The sequence below is a fragment of the Eupeodes corollae genome, chromosome 1 (assembly GCF_945859685.1).
Source record: "Eupeodes corollae chromosome 1, idEupCoro1.1, whole genome shotgun sequence".
Classification (NCBI taxonomy): Eukaryota; Metazoa; Arthropoda; class Insecta; order Diptera; family Syrphidae; genus Eupeodes; species Eupeodes corollae.
Genome location: NC_079147.1, coordinates 133,624,344 through 133,645,149, shown reverse-complemented (window position 1 = coordinate 133,645,149; position 20,806 = coordinate 133,624,344). Strand labels below are relative to the sequence as shown.

At 28.4% G+C, this 20,806-nt stretch overlaps 1 protein-coding gene across 1 annotated transcript in view; it reads left to right on the top strand.

The window, feature by feature from the left end:
- Nucleotides 1-19,578, top strand: part of LOC129939363 (esterase B1-like) — a 29,212-nt gene extending 9,634 nt beyond the window's left edge. The window contains exons 2-6 of the mRNA XM_056047348.1: nucleotides 15,971-16,283; nucleotides 16,371-16,521; nucleotides 16,588-17,148; nucleotides 17,825-18,000; nucleotides 18,090-19,578. Of these exons, the coding sequence (XP_055903323.1) occupies nucleotides 15,971-16,283; nucleotides 16,371-16,521; nucleotides 16,588-17,148; nucleotides 17,825-18,000; nucleotides 18,090-18,542 (1,654 nt within the window). The 3' untranslated portion in view covers nucleotides 18,543-19,578. The remainder of the gene's footprint in view (nucleotides 1-15,970; nucleotides 16,284-16,370; nucleotides 16,522-16,587; nucleotides 17,149-17,824; nucleotides 18,001-18,089) is intronic.
- The last annotated feature ends 1,228 nt before the right edge of the window (nucleotides 19,579-20,806 follow it).

Here is a 20,806-nt window from a genome sequence, read left to right as displayed (position 1 = left end):
AATGATTATGTGCAACGAAAATTATCGTTGTTAACATCTGGTAAAATTTTGAGAAAAATCAAATTGACATTAAAAAAAAAAAAATATTACTCAAAGTTGGTAAAAACTGATTTTCGATCTTTTTCAAAGTTTGAGATTTTGGCTTCAAACTTATTGTATCTTATTTAAATATTGTTTTCAACATTCGGTAAAATTTTGAGAAAAATCTAATTAACTGCTTTTTTTACAAAATAAAAACTTAAAAGAAAATTGAAAAAAGTTGGTAAAAATTGATTTTCGACTAGAATATCTTTTCAAAAATTTGAGATTATCGCCTCAAGCAAATTTTAACTTATAAGAAATATTGTTTTCAACATTCTGAAATTTTTTACAAAAACCGAATTGACAATTTTTTTACAAAAAATAAAAACCTGTACACAAAAATTAATAGAAGTTGGTAAAAATTGATTTTTGACTCAAATACCTTTTCAAAACCTTAAGATATTTACTTTTAACTATTTTTATCTTTTGAAAAGTATTGTTGTAAACATTCGAAAAATGTTGAAAAAAATCTAATTGGCAGTTTTTTTTACAATAAATAAAAATCTTAAAAATATACAATACTAAAACTTTGTAAAAATTTACTTTCGACTAAAATAGCTTTTCAAAAATTAAAAATATTGTCTTTAAACTTTTTATCTCGCGGACAATATTGTTTTCGATATTCAGAAGTTTTTTTTATAAAAATCCAACAGTCCGTTTTTTTATAACAAAAAAATTAAATCTACAAGAAATAGTACGCAAATTTGGTAAAAATTGATTTTCGGGTCTATCTCAAAAATTAATTTCATTCATCCAATTTGAAAAATTAAGAAATGCTTCTAAAATTGGTAAAAATTTGTTTTTGACTAAAAATATATTTAACAAAACTAGATTTTCATACTAAACTCGTTCTTGATATGAAGCATATTGTTGGTAATTTAAAAATTTATTAAGAATAATTCAACTGACAACTTTTTTAACCCAACACGAAAACCTACAAACTTTTAAGCAAAATCGACAGACAGGATGGGAAGTTACCAGTGTGGGTCGCATCTCAGCCTCTGTTTGTTGATGTAATGGCCTCTCTTTGAAGATTTTCAAAACCGCAAATTTGACTATTTTGTCTCTAACCAATACTGGATTGGATCTTCAAATTTTCTTTAACAATTTGCAATTGGACGATTATGTAAAATATAATATCCTCTTAAAGTTCGATATGTGCTTGTGGCAGAATCACCATTTTAGTAGTAGGTTTTAACAATTTGATTGAGTTGTGCAAATAACTTAGTTTGGCAGATGTCGAATTCCAGGCCTATAGTTTTGAAAACGCAAAATGGATAACCCGTTACTTGTATGTCACCTTTTTAAAATCGAATGGAAAGTTATAAGTCTGGGTTGCTTCCCGTCCTAATTTTAAATATCTATGAAAACTTACTTTTGCATCAGCTGGATATTATTTTTTCCAAAATAACGTATTTAAATAATGATGTAGGTATGTATGAAAATATCTTATTCTCAAACTCGCAACTTTTCTTACTGATGCTTCAGTATAAGAAAAATTAAAAAAACAATTTCTTAAGCCAATAAGATAAAACTGTACAAAATGGTCTTTAATTTTGTTTATAAAATAAAGTGTGCTTAACATTTTGAATGCATGTGGTATTAAAGTAAAAATAGAATTTATATTAAGAGATATAATTTTTACTTATTTTGTATTTTTGTATCTTAAGCAATTTTGTTTTGTACAAAATATTCATTAAACAAACTTATATTTATATTTATAAATAAAAATATAAATATAAATATAAATTATTTAATACAGAACAAACGAATAGGAAAGTGGGATAGTGGAGCCGGGTAGAGCATTCTGCGTTAGTGTAGTGCGGTATCTCTGAACTTGACAGTACGTTCATATTTGGACCAAAGGGTAAATGATATTCATAGAACTACGGAAGCAAATTCTTATTTCACTAGAGGATTGTTTATATATATATGTAAAATAATGGCGAACTTTTTTTGAATTCGGTAAAAAAAATCAAAAGCACTTGCCCAAATAAGAGGATTGTGATTCAGTTTTGAGGGAGAAAAGGCTTCATATATTAGGACCAGATCAGATTAGGAAACACCTGTTACATCGGCGGAAAGAAACCTTAATTGTTATTTCTGTAATTATGAATAACTAGAATTGTAGTAAAAAAAAACGAATTTGGAATTTTATTTGCGATTAAGAGTAACGAGACCCGTAAATAAAAATGTTACTTATTTTAAATTAACGAGTTGCATTTGGTTTTCATTAAGAATTTGTTGTCATTCGTTAAAATTTGATTTTGTGTGGTCTTCTGTTTTTTTCGATTGAAACTAAAAAAAATAAGTCAAATGTAGTAAATAAAATCAAAATTAAATTTCATAAACACTTGCATTTTAACATTTTTGCTTAAAGTAATAAAAATACTAATAATAATAGTAATCAAATTCTTGTAACATTTTTTGAAGTCTGGGACAGACAATGGAATAAAATTTCAACGAAATTCACCAATGCATGTCGGAATTGGTGCTGCCATTTCCACGGTCAGGAATGTGTGTGCCCCCATTATAACCCCCCAACATATTTTTTACACTACGAATACGAATAAATTGCCATCTAAACTTCGAACCAAATCACAACAACATTGCCACATAAAAAGTTTTTAAATCAGCAAATGTTCGTCAAAAATATGAAAAAAAAAACAAATTTTCGTTTTATCTTTTGCTATGATTTTAATTTTTTCGTTAGTTACAAATTGATACCGTTGTCATTGCAACCGACGAAAATTTAAATGCATAGTAAGAGTTTTAGGGATGTATGGTTGTTTTGTGATATGATTCTAATTTCAATGTAGTTTGATCTTTCAAATGGCTTGATGAATCGTATTACAGATGCTAAGAAGTTGGAAGATGAAGCTGGAACACTTTTCACACCAAGTACGGCTGACACGTCTGATGACATCGAAACGTCGGCGAGTTGGCCCCTTTCAGAATGTATATTATATTATATACATACAAAATTTATTATTATTCATAAATGCCATATCATTGCAAAACCTAACGCTTTATCGTTTTCATAAAGATAATGAGAAAAAGCAATCAAAACTTAAATAAATGTTATTACCAGACGCAAATTCTTTATATAATTTTCATATCTTGTATTTTTAAAGCTTTCGCATATAAAACTCATATAAATTATTCCAACGCAACGTTTTTAATGCCGGCTGTGTTAACGAACGTCACACATAATGGTGTAGAACAATTTCGGTATCAAGTATACAGTTTCATTCCTTATCGGTTACTTTTAAAGTATAACCAACTAACATTTTGTTTTGAAAATGCTGTAAAAAAATTAAGAGTAACTTCGGCTGTGCAGCACTTAGCGCCGTCCTAATATAAACCAAATGTTGCCAATATCGTCTTCTTCAATTTTTGTGAACAAAAATTCGTTCAACATGGTCCGTTAACTCCTTGCTCATTTTCGAAGAAAAATGGCCCAATTATGTCTCTGGACCAAAATCCGCACCAAACAGTGACTCGTATTGGGTGTATTGGCTTTTCAATGTATGCGTGCGGGGTTTCTGTGCCCCAAATGCGACAATTTTGCTTGTTTACATACCCGCCAACATCAGAAACGATGATTTTTTGTTGGCAAAATCGGCATCTTCTCTAAGAGTTGTTCCCAGCGTTGTACAAGCGTATACACAACCATATTCGTTCAGCGGAAGAATACAACTAATTTATTTGTCAAATCACACATAAGCTAAATGTAACCATTTACGAAATAAGCACTAGTTGAAAAAAAATGTTACATGGAAACCGAGACGAGACCAAAACTTTTCTCGTCTTATTGTCTTTCACATTTTCGTGTGACTTGTAAGTTATCTGTAAGGCTTGACAGAATTGGGCTATTAGAGTCTATCATTGAATTCAGTCTTAATATTTGTTTGAATTGATATTTTATTGTGTATCCCTTTTATCAGAAAAGAAAATTATATGTATTATATTTATTATTGCGCAGTTATTTTTCGCTAAAGATGTATTTATCTATTTTCCGGTCTGATTTTCATTTTCCAGCTGATACTTTTATGTTCAATTATTCCAAAGACACATGTCTGTAAAAATTGTTCGTTGAATTTCAATCAGGATTTTTTTTTCATTGACGGAAATGTTTAATGATCGCTATAATCAACTTTTCAAAAAAAAATTCCAATGATAGGTTTCAATGATGAAAATCAATGATAACCCCTTAGCAGATTATGGAAACAAAAGATTGTAACTAGAGTAGGTAAAAAACAATTTCAATTTCAGCGAATTTCAACATATTTGGAGAATAATTCGCTTACGAACGGTGCATATGGTCATGTCATATCTATTTTGCAGTATTTTTTGTTGAGCCCAACATCACAACATGAACGATATAATTTTAAATGGACATGAAATATAAAACAATATAGGATCACTCATTGAACAAAAAAATGCTCTTTTTGGGTAATAGATAGACCATATTAATTTGACGATTTTCACTTACAAGTCGACGTGTTCTTGAGATATGATCGATGATAGAAGGTACTCCAATCATTCGAAAGTTTACTAAAAACTTTCCGTATTAGAAACTTTAAAGCTTCAATATTTTCTAAAATGTGCAATACGATAAATATTTGCTTCCAAGCTTGATTTTGGTTTTTCTCAAGAGAATGGTCTAGCAATCGTATTGTTTATTTTATTATTCATTGTTCATTTTTAAATATGTATGTAATTCAAAAATTCAGTGTTGTTTAAATTAAATACAGATCTCTTATTTATTCAGTATTATAAATACAAGCTCATTTTTTCAATAATTTAAAATCATTAACACATTAGCTATCAACTTATTGGACTGAGACGAAATTTAAAAATGCTAAAAAACGTATCGCAGAAAACCATATATGTATTTTTTTAACTGCTATGGATTAAGTCTTTAGCTGACATTTTTCATTGTTTTGTTTTTGCAAAAAAAAACACTTTGGTATAAGGAAAACGGAAACGGAAACACTTTAGGTTTTTGCTCATTTATAAAGTCAACTCTTATTGCATTGCTCTTATAATAATTAATAGTTTATTTTTAGCTCAAAGTGTAAAATTCAATAAAAACTCATAGTCAGAGTCGAAAAGAATTTCTTTTTGAGAGATCTAATACCATCGGGTCACTTTCAAATTAATAACAATTTTAATACAAATTTTAAATGACGACAATTTCAAGGTTTAAGCAATATATGTTTTAACTTCTTTACTCTTAATTCATAAAACATCTATTTAGCAATAACTTTGCTTCTGAGGTGTAGAAATAGAAACACATTTTTTTCATCTTAAGTGTAAAAATATTTTCTGGTGCCTAACTAAGAGTTGTCTCTGAGTTCAATATTGGATATAAATAAAATAAGTTAAAGCGTACTCAGAAAGTTGCTGATATTGCGGATGGTCAAAAATTCTAGTTTGTATACATGCAGATTGTTTTTTTTCTAGATTTAAGATATTTTAATTGTTAATGAGATTTCAATCAGGAAATCATTACAATATGATAAAGAATAAAATGCACGATTGGGTCGCTCGAACTTGTTCATGTGTCCAAAAAGTTTGTTTAAAAACATTTCCCGTATTTTAATAAATAGAAATATATCTGCAAACAAAACTAGCTTACAGAAGTTTAAATACCATTTGATTTTTAGAAAACACTTAATTTTTTAGATGTTGTATGTGACAATGGTTAGATAGGTTTTTTTTAAATTAATTTATTATGTATATAATTTTGTAATTTGACTTTTAATGTACTTTTAGTATGCAGTCATTTAGAGCTTAGTAATATAGGTTTTATATTTTACTTTCGTTACAAAAATTATGACGTATTTTCGAAACACCGAATTTCGAAAAAGTGTCCAAAGTTTTTTTTTTTAATCAAAAACAAATACAATGTTTTTTTGATAATCAAAATCGGTTGATTAGTTCTTGAGAAAACTTAAAACAAAATAACTGCTCTACGGTTCAATACAATATGAAAATATATATATTTTTTTAGAAATAAGTCAAATTAATAACAATTTTTTTTAGAGAAAATAAAAAAAAAATCTATTGGTTCGTTTTTGGGAAAACTCTAAGCTTCGATTTTTGAACAAAAGAGTTGAAAAAACGCTTAACTCCAATCTAATCGGCTCAAAACCCTTATTTATAAATTTGAAGTTGATCGACCCAATGCGTTTGGGCTGTAGAGGCCAGCAAAGTCAGACGGGCGGAATTGAAAGAGATATGCAATCAAAAATTTAAGTTTAATTTTTTTTATGTGAAGTAATATAGGTGCGTGAAGTTATGTCGATATGTTTAAAAGAAAAACATTGTCTTCAAATATGAACAACAATGTCGCAAGGTTTTAAACCACTTCTTAAAATGTTAGAGCAGTTTTAAGCAATTTACTAAGTTTAAGAGATCATCTACCTAATTTTAACGATTTTAACACTTTACTGTCTCTTGACAATTTGCTAAAGTTAAAATCGTGGAATGGCTATTTGCTAAATCCATATGACATTTGTATATTATTGCTATAAGAGCTCCAGTCAACAGTTAGTAATTCAATTAACAGGCCCGTTTAAGCGTATTTGGTTTTTTTTCACTTTTAAGACATGTTTGGATGCTCGGTTTTTGTTTAAATAAAAGGCAATTAGTTACTAGTTAGCAAAACGAAAAGAAAGATTTAAAAATTTGGAGTCCTTTAGTCAATTGCGTTACTTGACTTCAGTAATTTTTGTTTTGTTATAAGGATGCCTGAGGCGAAAATCTATTTTTAGTATTAATATATTACCTTCATATAGGAAGTTATTGTAATGGGTCCAATTTGTCGTATTGAAAATTTTGACATTTATCGACTTTTCAAGGTTCCCTTTGAGATATTGGCTTCAAACTCATTTTATCTTTTAAAAAATATTGTTGTCAACATTGAGTAAAACTTTGAAAAAAAATGTAATTAATTCAACACGAAAACCTTCAAACTTTCAAGCAAGACAAATCAACAGACGGGATTGATAATTATCAATGTAGGATGCATCCCAAACCCTTTTTTAGGTTTTTGTTTAAAAAAAAAAAACTATAAATTCTTTTTTTTTATTTACTAGATGTTTAAACCATTATTATTTGTGATGTAAAATTATTTTGGAAATAATATAATTTCGTAAGTTTTTTAGATTCATAAAAAACCTTTAACTAATTCTTTTCTCAAAATTATACTTATTTAGGCCCATCATATAATACAAAATTTAATTGAAGGCGCAAGTGTTTTGTCTCTTGAGATATTCAGGGTCAACCAAAATGTTGACACTGATTCTTTAAATTGCTTTAGAGTAAAAAACTACCTGATCAATACTTTCTGCATCTTTCGACCACTACAAAAAATAGTTTCCCTAACGTACGAACGTACAAAAGTACAAGCACACACAGAGATCTCTATAAATCTTTGCCTTAAATTCTAGAGACCTTAAAATGTCAGTTTCACAACTTCACATACAAAAACAAAATGTTGCTACTTCAGAAAGATTTTAACTTAAAATTTTCTTTAATAAATACATATTTTTCTACACACTTTAAAATAAAACACACTTTATTAATGATTCATGTGCTTCTTGGTCCAGTAACTTAAGAAAGTCGTTTGCTTTCGGTAAAGTAAAAACAAAATAATAAAAACTATTTTCAAAAAAGGACAACCAAAAGCATTTCAATAAACAAGACTATTTACTTAAATCATAGTTATAACTGACATTACTAACAAACCCTTGAGATGAATGCTTGTACACCTTATTTTAAGTTATTAAGGAGGTAACACTACATCCGTTCACTTTATTTAAAATATTTGGGTGATCTTATGATAATTTGTGTGAGTTTTTAATTTATAAATATTATTTACGCAAAGAAATTTTATATTATAAAAGCGCCTGCTTTAAAAATTCAGAAAACTGTTTGAAGGCTCTAAAAACCAAATAATAAGTTTATTTTTAAATCAATAAAAAACTCAAACAAAACTCAGTACTTAACATTTTTTTCTGAGAAAAAGATCTTTCATATGAAAACCATAAACGAGTATGTATCTAAGTATACATATGTACTTTTAAATCAATAAGTAACTACATACTAGGAAGGTGGGTTTTTTATGAAAACATTCAACAAGTTTAGGTAGAAATGTGTTGTTACTTTCTGCAAATTACTTTTTCATTCGCATTCATCATGATGATTACTCTTTTAATTATTGTTAAATTATTATTCTCTGTATTTCAACTTTAAGATAGATAAACAGAAACACATATACAAAACTACCTACATAGAAGACTATGTACATTGTACATACTTACATTTATTCATTTTCGCACAATGTTCACATTTTTGGTTCTGAATCTGGCCATGATATCTCATTCTCACATTATTTGCTTTGCATATAATAAACAAATGTACATACCGTATGCTTTCATTTATTTATTTAAAATGTTGATATACATGTGTATATTCTGATATAATATATATGAACCTACTTTAAGATTATTCTTACCAAGATATTATTATTAATATTATTAAATGCCACGAATCACGATGGCAAATAGAATTATTCAGTATAATGCTAGGTAGTATGTAGCTTGTACACTTTCTATAAGAATCGCAAGGTTTGTATAACAAGATCGCCCAAGATCAAATTAAAGCTTGCGTCATTTACACTCTGAAAAAGGCAATGCATTAGTAACAAGCTATACAAATATACCGCAAAACATAAACGAACCCACAATCGAAACAAGTATTTGTATAAAAGATACGCAACGCGCACGAGAAATGTTCTTTTATAAAATCAATATAATAAAATGGCATTTATATGTCAACGAACAATTAAGTTAGTTAAGCTTTAAATTGTTTAAATTGTTCGTTCGTGAAATTTAAGTTTACTTTATAAATAAAAGATATACACATAAAGCTAGACATGTCTTGAATTTATGTACACTATATACATAATAAAAAACTTGTATAATGCTTAGGTGTGTTTCATTTAACAATAGTTTATTGATCTTCATTAATTTAGCTTAACAGAAAAAGACTGGAATTGGGTACTTAAGTACGGTAAAATCAAGTTTAGAAATTGAAAATATTTATAGAGATTTAAAGTGGGTTTTCATTATTGTTCTTCTATACATTATCGATCACCGATACAAATAACATTAAAATTTAATTAATTTATAATTCGTGGCCTTAGTTCGTATGTTTATAAGTTATAAACATACTAAGTTTATAAGATCATCAGTTTAGAATTGTTTTACTAAATGAAGAAGCAAATTAAGTGCGATTAGTAAAAAAGAGGCTGAGGTCTGCGTGTGACCCACACTGATAACTTCCCATCCCGTCTGTCATTTTGTCTTGCTTAAAACTTTAACATCTTACATATTTGTTCTCCTACTTCTTAAGTCGGAAACCATTTCTTATCAGTACGTAAAAAAATTAACCAAAACAATATTTGGGAACAAAATTTTCTAACACAAAACCTTCGAAGTGAAATTTATTTTTGTATAAACTAAGGAAAATGTATTATTCTAAATATAACTCCCTCTGTGAAAGCTTCCAGTAGTACCTTAAATGATCTACGCAATATCTCGTAAATTGCTGCTTGGTTATTGGGTTACCTTCGAACAATTAATAACTCAAGCTCCGAAATCCATACTAACCAAAAATATGCAATTGAACGCGCTTGGTGATAAGAAACCTCAGCTAGTTCTAATTCGAATTTAACTTTTCAGTTCCCGATTTATCTTGCCTAAGCCATTCCGATTAAACAAAGACAAATAATCCTTTTTATTTGTTCTTGTGCCAGATTTAAGAACAATAACTTCCGTTTATAATAAGGTGCCTGAAAACACTCATTCATCAACTGTTTTGTGGTACGAAGTTAGACGGATCAGCTAGTGTAGTGAAGGGTGTTTTTTAAGAAGTATAAAAGAACGAAAAAAAGAAAATATTTTTTAAATAGACACACAATTCACTTTCTTCTTCTTTGTAATGGCATTATAATTTTGAATATGATTTTTGTCATATGACTTCCACGGCCGCGGCCGGTTCGGGCTTAGCTCAATGTTAGATGATTTTTCCAACATTTGTGGTTAAGTAGTCAGTTGGAGGAGAATATTCGCACAGCTTAATAAAATTGACTAGAAGCCCTTTCAGGTTTAAAACTGGAATGTTTCAATTATTTAATTTTTACTTTTTTTAATCGTTGTTTGTTTACTTTTTCTATTTATTCACTGAATCCTTCATATTTTATTTTATAAGCAATTTAGTCTTGAAATTATATTTGTTGCGCTGCTAAATATAGTTTGATGAAGTCATTTTTACGATGACACATGTGGATTTGTATGTCTTTAGATGGTGTCATCGTACGTACATAGGTAATTTATGTAGAAAGAAGTAATACTTTTAGTAAATTAAAAAACTAAGTTCGTTTGTATAGTTCATTTTGGCAACAATAACTATGAAGGCCTAGGAATATCAACTTAAATATCTTGGAGAAACGCACAGCATAATGTAATGTTTTACAGAGCTATTAAAAATCTTATGTTCCTTTAACTTTGCATTTCCTTACTGAGTTTGTGTCTATATATGTACATATATTCAAATTTATATTTAAAAGCTTTTAAGAAAAGTACTGTACTTGTACATAAAGCATCTTAAAGAAGCATGCGTAGATCAAAAATATTTTGTTTTCAAATTATTACAAACAAAAAACAATCAGGTACTCTATGATAACCTGCAAAATAAATGTATTCTTAAGCCGATCTTTCAATTAGGTATTCGATATTATAGTGGAGTAAAAAATATGTATGTACATACATACATATATCTTGTTGCACGTAAGTCCCATTGAGATCTTTCTAAACATACATATGATTTTCAAAAATGTCGAACTAAATGCACTGAAGTGCCAAAAATTGATAACAGTCTATCTTGTACCGCTTATGAGGCTGGAGCAATTAAAAAAAAATTATTTCGTTATTAGAACCACACTTCCAAAAAAAACTGTTTTTAGCCTTAAATTTTGACTAAATTATTTTTTATACAGCGACCACTTCTAATGCGTTAAGTTTTGAGAAAACTCATTTATTTTGAGCCATATCTACAAATTAATGACATTTTTTTCCTCCTTAAAGATAATTTTAATAATAATTGTTGGCAAGAAAAACAGTTTATCCTGAAAAAATAAGATAGTAGAAAAGAAATTGTTGCAAAGAAGTGCAACACATTAAAGAATGTTGACAATTTATTACAGGTACAAGTACAATGACTAAAATTATAGCAGACATTTTATTTTTATCACTAAAGCTTTCGTTTTGTATTATGTATTTTAAAGGGATTGGCTTACAAAGTTATGGGCGTAAACTAACCGTTCTAGCAAGCTAATTGAGTTTACAACAATATTTGATTATATATTAAATTTTCTAAGGAAATTGTCTTCATTACCCTAACATTTATTATCTTTGTAACATTTTAAAGAACAACAAAATATAAATTATTCACACATAAAAGCTTCTAATATTTGATTTTTTTTAAGAAATCTATAAATCAGATTTTTGTTTTAGAAATTGAAAAATTATGCTCAGACAAAAAAAAAAATTAAGCTATGAAATTAAGCGATAAATTAGCCTAAATTGCTTAAAACCTTATCAATTTTTAACCGAACAATGAAGACATGTAGTTTTTTGCATTATAATTTATCAGACCAATAAAAATTACTTACACTACTTTTTTGTTCATTTTTTAAAGTTAATGCAGTACTTGTTCTAATGGGATATAAACAATAAAGTTGAAACAGTAGCAGCTTGCAACTGCTTTCTAAGCCTTATTTTACCCACCGAAAACCTTGACGGATTGAAAATAAAAAATAGCCAGTACATAGGTGATGCAGAACAAAAGTTATTCAAAACATTATTTCTTGAGAAAATTTAAAAGCAAAATAACGGTTCTATTGGGGTACCCTCTCGAGCAACACAGACATATTTTTTGTTTTCATATTGAAAGAAGCCACATTAAGAAAAAGAAATAAGGGAAAATTTAAAAAATCTATCGGTTTGTTTTTGAAATTTTCGATTTTTGGCCAACAAATTTGTAAGAGGAGTGTTATTTTTAGCCTTTCAGAAAAAAATAAAAGAAAGCCTAACGCGAATCGGCTCAAAACCTTAATTTCCAAATTTGAATCATCGTAATGTTTGACTAACGTCAAGAGTTTTGAATTTTTTTCGAATGCCAAACTTCCCACTTAGTTCCTATAGGTTGCAAGTTACCAAGTTACCAGTTTGTAAACCATTATATTAATGTAAAAATAGTGGTTTTATTAACTTCCATTGGAAGTTATCGTAATGGGTCTGATTCGTCAAATTAAAAATTTTGACATTTCTCGACGTTTCAAAATCCCCAGCGCCGAAAAAAAAGATTTTTAGAAATATGTCTGTGCGTGCGTGTGTACGTTCGTACGTCCGTGCGTTCGCGATAATTTTTTCGTCGTCCATAGCTCAAGAACCAGTAGAGGTATCGACTTCAAATAAATTTGTTATACAGATAATAAGGCAGAAAGATGCAGAAAGGGTTCTCAAGAAAATTGCGTGGGTGTTTTTTTTTATCATAGCACTTTTATATATTGTAACGTGATACCAGACAAGTATATTTTTGGAAAAAAATCCATGTAACGGTTTTTTTTATACATCAAAAAAACTGAAAACAAAATTTGTGACATGGAAAATTTTGCGACTAAAATATGATTTTATCTCCAAAAAAAAATTTTGTGCAACACAGAATAATGTTTTTGACAAAAATGAAAAAAAATGTAAATGACAGTTTTTTATAAAAAATAAAAACCTAAAAAAAACATTACTCAAAATTTTTAAAAACTGAATTTCGACTCAAATATCTTTTCAAAAACTTAAGATTTAGGCTTCAAACTTATTGTGTCTTATAAGAAATATTGTTTTCAACATTCTGAAAAAAGTTTAGAAAAATAAAATTGCAGTTTTTTAATTTACAAAAAAAAAATTAATAAAAGTTTGTAAAAATTGATTTTGAGATATTGGCTTAGAACTAATTTTTACTTGTAAAAAATATTGTTTTCAACATTCGTATACAATTTTAGACAAATCTAATGGACAGTTTTTTTTACCAATAATAAAAACCTAAACAAAAAAATGTATGTAAGTTGGTAAAAATTTATTTTCGGCTCAAATATCTTTAAAAATCTTTGAGATTGTGGCTTCAAACTAATTTGTATTTATAAAAAATATTGTTTTCAACATTGGTACACAATTTGAGAAAAATAATAAAAACCCAAACAAAAATAGATAAAAGTTGGTAAAAATTGATTTTCGACTCAAATATCTTTTCAAAACATTGAGATATTGGCTTTAAACCACTTTTATATTTTAAAAAAATATTGTTGACAACACAGTACAATTTTGAGAAAAATCTATTTGACAGTTTTCTTACAAAAAAAATAATACCCTAATAAAAAAACAATACTAAAATCTGGGAAAAAATTATTTTCGTTCCAAATAGCTTTTCGAAAATTAAAAATATTGTCTTAAAACTTGTTTTATTTTATAGAAAATATTAAAAATATTGTCTTAAAACTTGTTTTATTTTATAGAAAATATTGTTTTCGATGTTCAGTAGTTTTTTTTTTATAAAAGTCCAACAGTCGGTTTTTTCATAAAAAAAATAAAATTTACAAGAAATAGTACGCGAATTTGGTAAAAATTGATGTTCGGTTTTTGATATCTCTCAGGTTAATTTCATTCATCCAATTTTTAAAAATTCAAGAAATGCTACTTAAATTTGTAAAAATTTGTTTTCGACTAAAAATCTATGTAACAAAACTAGATTTTCAGACTTACTATTTCCTTATAAGAAAAATATTGTTGGTAATTTTAAAATTTTTATAAATAATAATAAAATTTGAGTAATTTTATAAAAACTAAAAAATGATTCTACAGAATCTGTAAGGACGTATCAAATAGTACCTATATGAGAACAAACTTAAATGCCTATGATGCCTTTTTATCGATAAGATAATTTAATCTTTTTAACACAAAATTTGAAAATAATCAGGTTAAAGCCTTATAATCTGCATATAATATTTATATCTTGCTATCACTTTCAACTACAAATATATAGCTTATATTTACATAGTAATTTATTCGTTTTGTTTATTTTTCCAAAATAAAATGTGTTAACACGGAAACAACAAATAACTGTCTTGTTTAATCAGTACTATCTTTAACTTAAGCCATTATTGCAGACAAAATATTATCTACGTAAGCGGACGCAGGTGGTGTTATTGTTTATTGAAAATACACACAAATGCTTGCTTGTGGTTCTTTTTCAAGGCTCTAAATATTTTGTTTTTTAATTCAGTGCATGAAAATAATAATTTTAATCTAATTTCGCACTAATGTGATAACCATTAAATAAGTATTTTAAGATAAACCGTGGAAATCTGATCTGAACTTTTATAGGAAAAGATAAAATTTCCTTTTAAATATTAACGGTTGTATTTTAAATGTCGTGTGTAAATGATAAAACTTAGTCAAGAATTTTTAACGAATCATTTTATTTCATTTTGAAATCTAAGTACTGTAGAATACGTTTATAATACTCATTATAAGGTTTTCGTAAGATCTCCGACTCAAGGCATTCTCATTTACTGTTGTACATTGATTTGGTTTTATGATACTGAACCAAATCACTTAGGTAGTATTGACTAAAATATTTGCCTTAATTTTATTCCTTGAAGGGTGCTTTAATCAGATTGATAATATTAAGAACAACCTGGAATATGATCCACGCCAAATTATAACTTTAAAGAATATGTACCCATAATACAAATTTGAGCTGTTTTTTTAGCGAGATTTGAGACGATGAAGACTGAATAGCTTGTCCAAGGGCCACCAAAATCCCTCATTAGAATTTTATACACAACCATTTTTAAAAAACGGTCTTACTAAGGAGATTTTTAAAGTGTAAACCTATTAGAACATGTAAACAATAACTTTAACTTAATTTTCCAATTTTCGTCTAAGAAATTGTCTAAATCAACAGGATAGACAAATTCTAAGAATAGTTTTTGTTTTCTTTTTAGAGGACAGCAAGTAAAATTCTATCAATACATTCTTGTATAAGATATTAATCAAGAGTCTTCAAAAATAGCTGACACCGTTTATAAAATAATATGTTTATGAACGTTTAATACTCCAGGTATATTCCAATACGATCATACTTGCACAACCTCTTACTCTCACTCTATGGCGGTGCTACAGTCCGGGGAGACCTGGGCCTCAACCAACATGCGTCTCAAGCGTGTAATTAAAATAAAAAAATTGGACACGCTTCTCAGTGTTACCTTTTTAGAATATTCTAACATTACAACGCTCCCATTCACACTACCAGATTTGTTGAAAGTTGTATTCCTTCGGAACTAGTGGAACTATTGCAATATGCATCCGCATCACTGTTCCCCGGACTTAAATATAATTAAAAAATAATTATTCGTAGTGGTTCTCTCGTAAGCCTTTTGAAGAAGGATACGTTATATTCCAATTTAGTAAATGCTTCTGCGTATAAAATATCCTACACGTATTAAGAAAAGGATTGCAAATTGTATGATTTAATCCTATAGCGATTGACAGAAGAGCGTTGAAGGACTTAGATAATAGGAGGTGTTGGCCGTATATTGGTCAGCCTATCCGCTTTTTCTTTGATATCATTACCACATTTGTTTCAGGTTTTTAATCAATTCGGCTTGCGCAAGGCTTTATGCCTGCAATATTTTAATTCATTCATTCAAACTCTCCTTTTTTGCATAGCTTAATTTCAAAAATTTGTGTTTCTCTTTTAGGATGGTGGACTTTAAAGTTCAACAACGACGGTATCGAACAAATGAAAAGACAATTGTTAATACAGTTTATGGGCCTGTCAAGGGTGTCAAACGAAAATCAATTTATGGTGATTCGTATTTTAGTTTTGAAAAAATTCCATTTGCAAAACCACCTTTGGGTGAACTTCGATACAAAGCACCACAGCCGCCAGAACCCTGGACAGAAGTTAAGAGTTGTACATCAATGGGTCCAAAACCACTACAGAGGCATTTTGTATTTCAAATGACAGAAGGCTCAGAAGATTGTCTTTACCTGAATGTATACACAAAAAATGTAAGTCTACAAATTTTGTACGTTTAAAAACTCAATTCTGATCAAAAAATATAACCAATATTTTTTGTTTATTTTTCAAATTTCTAGCTAACTCCAAATAAACCATTGCCTGTTATGGTTTGGATCTATGGAGGAGGTTTTCAGTTCGGTGAAGCTTCTCGTGATCTTTACAGCCCTGATTATTTACTAAGAGAAGATGTAGTTGTGATTTCGATAACATATCGTCTGGGACCATTTGGTTGGTTGATAATAATAATTTGGTTTTTAATAATATAATATTTTAATATTGTTAAATCACAATTAGGTTTCCTTTGTATGGAGGACTCTAGTTTCGGTATTCCTGGGAATGCTGGTCTAAAGGACCAAGTTATGGCCCTTAAATGGGTTAAAGAAAATTGTGCACGTTTTGGAGGTGACAGTGAGAATATTACTCTATTCGGTGATAGTGCTGGTGGTGCATCTGTTCATTATATGATGATAACAGATCAGACCAAAGGCTTATTCCATAAGGGAATCTGTATGTCGGGTAATGCTCTTTCGCCATGGGCAGTGACACCACAGCGAAATTGGCCCTATAGATTGGCTGTGACGGCTGGTTATACTGGAGAGGACAACGATCGTGATGTATTTCAATTCCTAATGACAGCCAAAGGAGCTGACATTGTCAAGGCCAACGAAGACCTTTGTACAGATGTTGAGAAAAGAGAAAGAATAGGGTTCTCATTTGGTCCTGTTATTGAACCTTACATAACAGAAGGTTGTATAGTTCCAAAGAAACCAATTGAAATGATGCGAACAACTTGGAGCAATAGCATACCTATGATCGTTGGAGGTGTAACAAATGAAGGATTATTACTTTATTCAGGTAAGATTATTTACAAAAAATATTGCTGGTGTATACCAAAACTATCTTATTTTTGCTTAAACATTTTGTATACAAAATTATACTATTTGGGTTGACCTTATTCGGTTCGAAATAAATACAATAAAAATATTCTCTTAACTTCAAGGACTTTTAATATAAGCCAGCAATACAATATTTTTAAATATTGTTCCTATATACATTCTGTTTTTATAACAGAGTAAAGAATTTAAAAAATATGTGACAAAATCTTAAAGAAAATTGTTGAAATTGAAATACTTTGAAAGTAAAACTAACCTGCTAGGTTGCAAAAAATGTTTAATGGATAAAACTTAAAACAAATAAGAAAAAACTTTCTCACAATTGCTCCAAATTAATTTTGATATGTATTTCCTAGTAATTTAAAATTATCCAACATAACAAGATAAGTTTCCTCAGAATTATAACAATTTGATAAACAAAATTATTGGATTCTTTGACGCTTTAAATATAAAATGAATAATGTGTCAAGCTCAATAATCAAAAAAGCTTTTTATCTTTATCATTGTTAGTACAACCCCAATTTAAGCTATTTACTTTATTTAACATGAATTTTTATAGTTTTTATATTCTTGTTTTCACATTTAAATTTTTTTTTTCTAAATTGTTAAATAATTAAATAAAATCCTTTGCATTGCAGATACAAAGCGAGACCCAAAACTTTTAAATGAGCTAGGAAACTGTCGATATGTAGTGCCAATCGAATTAGAAATGAATCGTGATAGTGAACTTTGCATAGAGTATGGCATGCGATTGAAAAACGCTTACTACGGTGACAAAAACCCCAGCTTAGAAACTTTGAATGAATATCTTAACGTAAGGAATACAATTTATTTTTCCTAATACTTTTTTAACTCTATTTTTTTTAAATGAAAGTCTAATGAAATTTCTCTCTTCTTCCACAGATGGTGTCCCATGAGTATTTTTGGTTTCCGATTTATCGAACAGTATTATCTCGACTAAAATACGCTTCGGCACCCACCTATTTGTATCGTTTCGATTTTGATTCGAAACACTTTAATCATTTGAGAATAATTAGTTGTGGCAAAAAAGTGCGTGGCACATGTCATGGCGATGATTTGTCGTATTTATTTTACAACTCTGTCGCAAAAAAGCTTAAAAATCATACAATTGAATATAAGACTATTGAAAGACTGGTTGGCCTATGGACTCATTTTGCTGCAGATGGTAATCCTAATTTTGATCCAACAGCCACAGAGCAATGGATGCCTGTGAGTTCGGAAGATAAAACTCTAAAGTGCCTTAATATAGCTGATAATTTGCAAGTTATTGATATACCTGAGTTACATAAATTAAAGGTTTGGGAAAGTTTCTTTAAGGAGAATGAACTGCTTTGAAATGACGAGCGTGATAAAAGCATATTTTGTGATGAAAACAATATCATCATGTGAACAGTACATTATGATGTACGGTCTTTTACTTTGTGAGAGTTATTAGATATCTAGATATATATATATTTTTAATGATGATGATGATGCAATCAAATTGCTTAAATTACTCTTTTTACTATCCAAATTGAAGGACTTTTACTTTAACTATTCAATTAACTCCAATTATTCTTTTTAAAATGTGATTTTTATTTTACAATGTTCTTCAATTCGGATAGCTTGAAAATTGTTTTGATTTTCGCATGCACTGAAAGACGCTGAGAAAGCACATAAAAATGTTCATTATATTTATTTTTATAAAATTTAAGTAAGACCCTAGCAGAGCTTTACACAAAAATAAATAATAAAAAAACAAAGAACAGGGAGGTGGCCTTGCCGCACTTAACTGATCCATTAATATAGGTACCTATAACTATACTTTTTTGTAGCCTGTGTTATAGTAGTTTTGTTAAAAAAAATAAATTTATCAGAAATTTGAAAGAGATTTTTATATATTTACCTTCCCGATAAAATAAATATTATACATATGAGAGTGTTAAATATTTATAAATATATAGTATATTTAAAAAAGCAAAAATCATACATATTACTTTATACCTAATATTTACTATATACTTTGCAAATAAGTTTATAAAAGAGTTGTTTTTTTAATAGATATTTATTTATGTAAAAATATATATTTATATATATTTTATGATATAAGAATATTTTTGCCATAACTGTGTATATAACTATATGTATATACATACCTAATATTAATAAAAAAAAATATTTTATTGACTTTTGTGTATGTGTAATTTGAAAGTTATACGCTGACGCTGATGCATATTCCATTATATGCAATTCCTCGTTGCGTACATAGAATGATATAAATTTTGTATGAAAACATGTATATTTATTTTTGTGAACTAGTCCTAGTCTTTTGAAATATTACCTTCTTTTTATTTTATTTTATGAACAATATAAATAAATATACTGTTTTTTTTTTTTAAAAAAAAAAAAGGACATTCAAATTTATTTTCAAAATAAAAAATTTGTTTTAACTTGTATTTTCTGATTATGGAAGTTATTCCGTGCTAGTCACGTAAACGACCGAAAAGTAAGTATAAATGGTACTAATTTGTAGTTATGTAGAGATATCTACCTCAAATTGAACCTATTCATAGTCCACCACTACAAGAGAACTTGTTTAGGCTAAAAGCTATGAGACTTCAATGTCATTTAATATTATCTATACAATACCTATGTTGAATAAATAAATTTAAAAAAAACTAAAAGATCACTTAATTTTGATAATTATTAATGAAGATATTCATATTTTGCTGGATATTGATATGAGTCAATCCAAAAGAAAACGAAAGCTTTATCTGAACATCATCGATATCATTGATATGGCCGACGACGACTACTGTGAGAGAAGGAATCAACCAAGTTTATCAATGATTGGAAAAATATTGAAAATCAAACATCAAATAGAGGCTTGCCAATATCGGGAAACGCGCAAATTAAAAGCGCAAATAATTGTTTCTAAAACAATTCATCAGAGTGATGTAGGTAATGCGATAGCAGATCCAGGAAAAGGTCGAAGGGGGTGTAATGACCCCTTCTTGGAAATTTATTTTGTTTAATGTTCGTATTAATTTAATTGAATTCAAAACTTATCGTATTGCGTTTATGAATGGGACCGCTCTTATATTTTAAATTATTTATATTTTGTTTCTGAAAATAAAATTTGTATTTTACTGCTATAAGCTTTGTTGCTAAAAATACTACTTTTAACTGAGAACCGGAATAAGAAAATAATATGAATGGGAAATCCAGCACAATTCTAATCACTCAGCACAAAATCCTCAACTTGAAACTGGTCAATTAACGATCCAGACTGGGTCATATTATGAGCCATAATGCTTAAGCATCTCTCTAAAATTTTTAAGTTTGTGGACTCTTTAAAGATCTAAATATTTTCAAAACATTCTTATTTTGTGGGTTATTGCATCTATACTTTTGAAACGTTCTTTGCATTTATAGAAATGCCAGCTAGAACAGATAATATTGTTTTAACACAATTCGTACCATGTCTGCGTGAAATTCACCAAACTATTGGAATCTTCAAATGTTTTCATATGTAGATAGTCGTTCAAATACATTTTTTAGACAATAACTTGCTGGACAACAGTGTTCTAAAATAATCTGATACTTACAATTGTAACTTG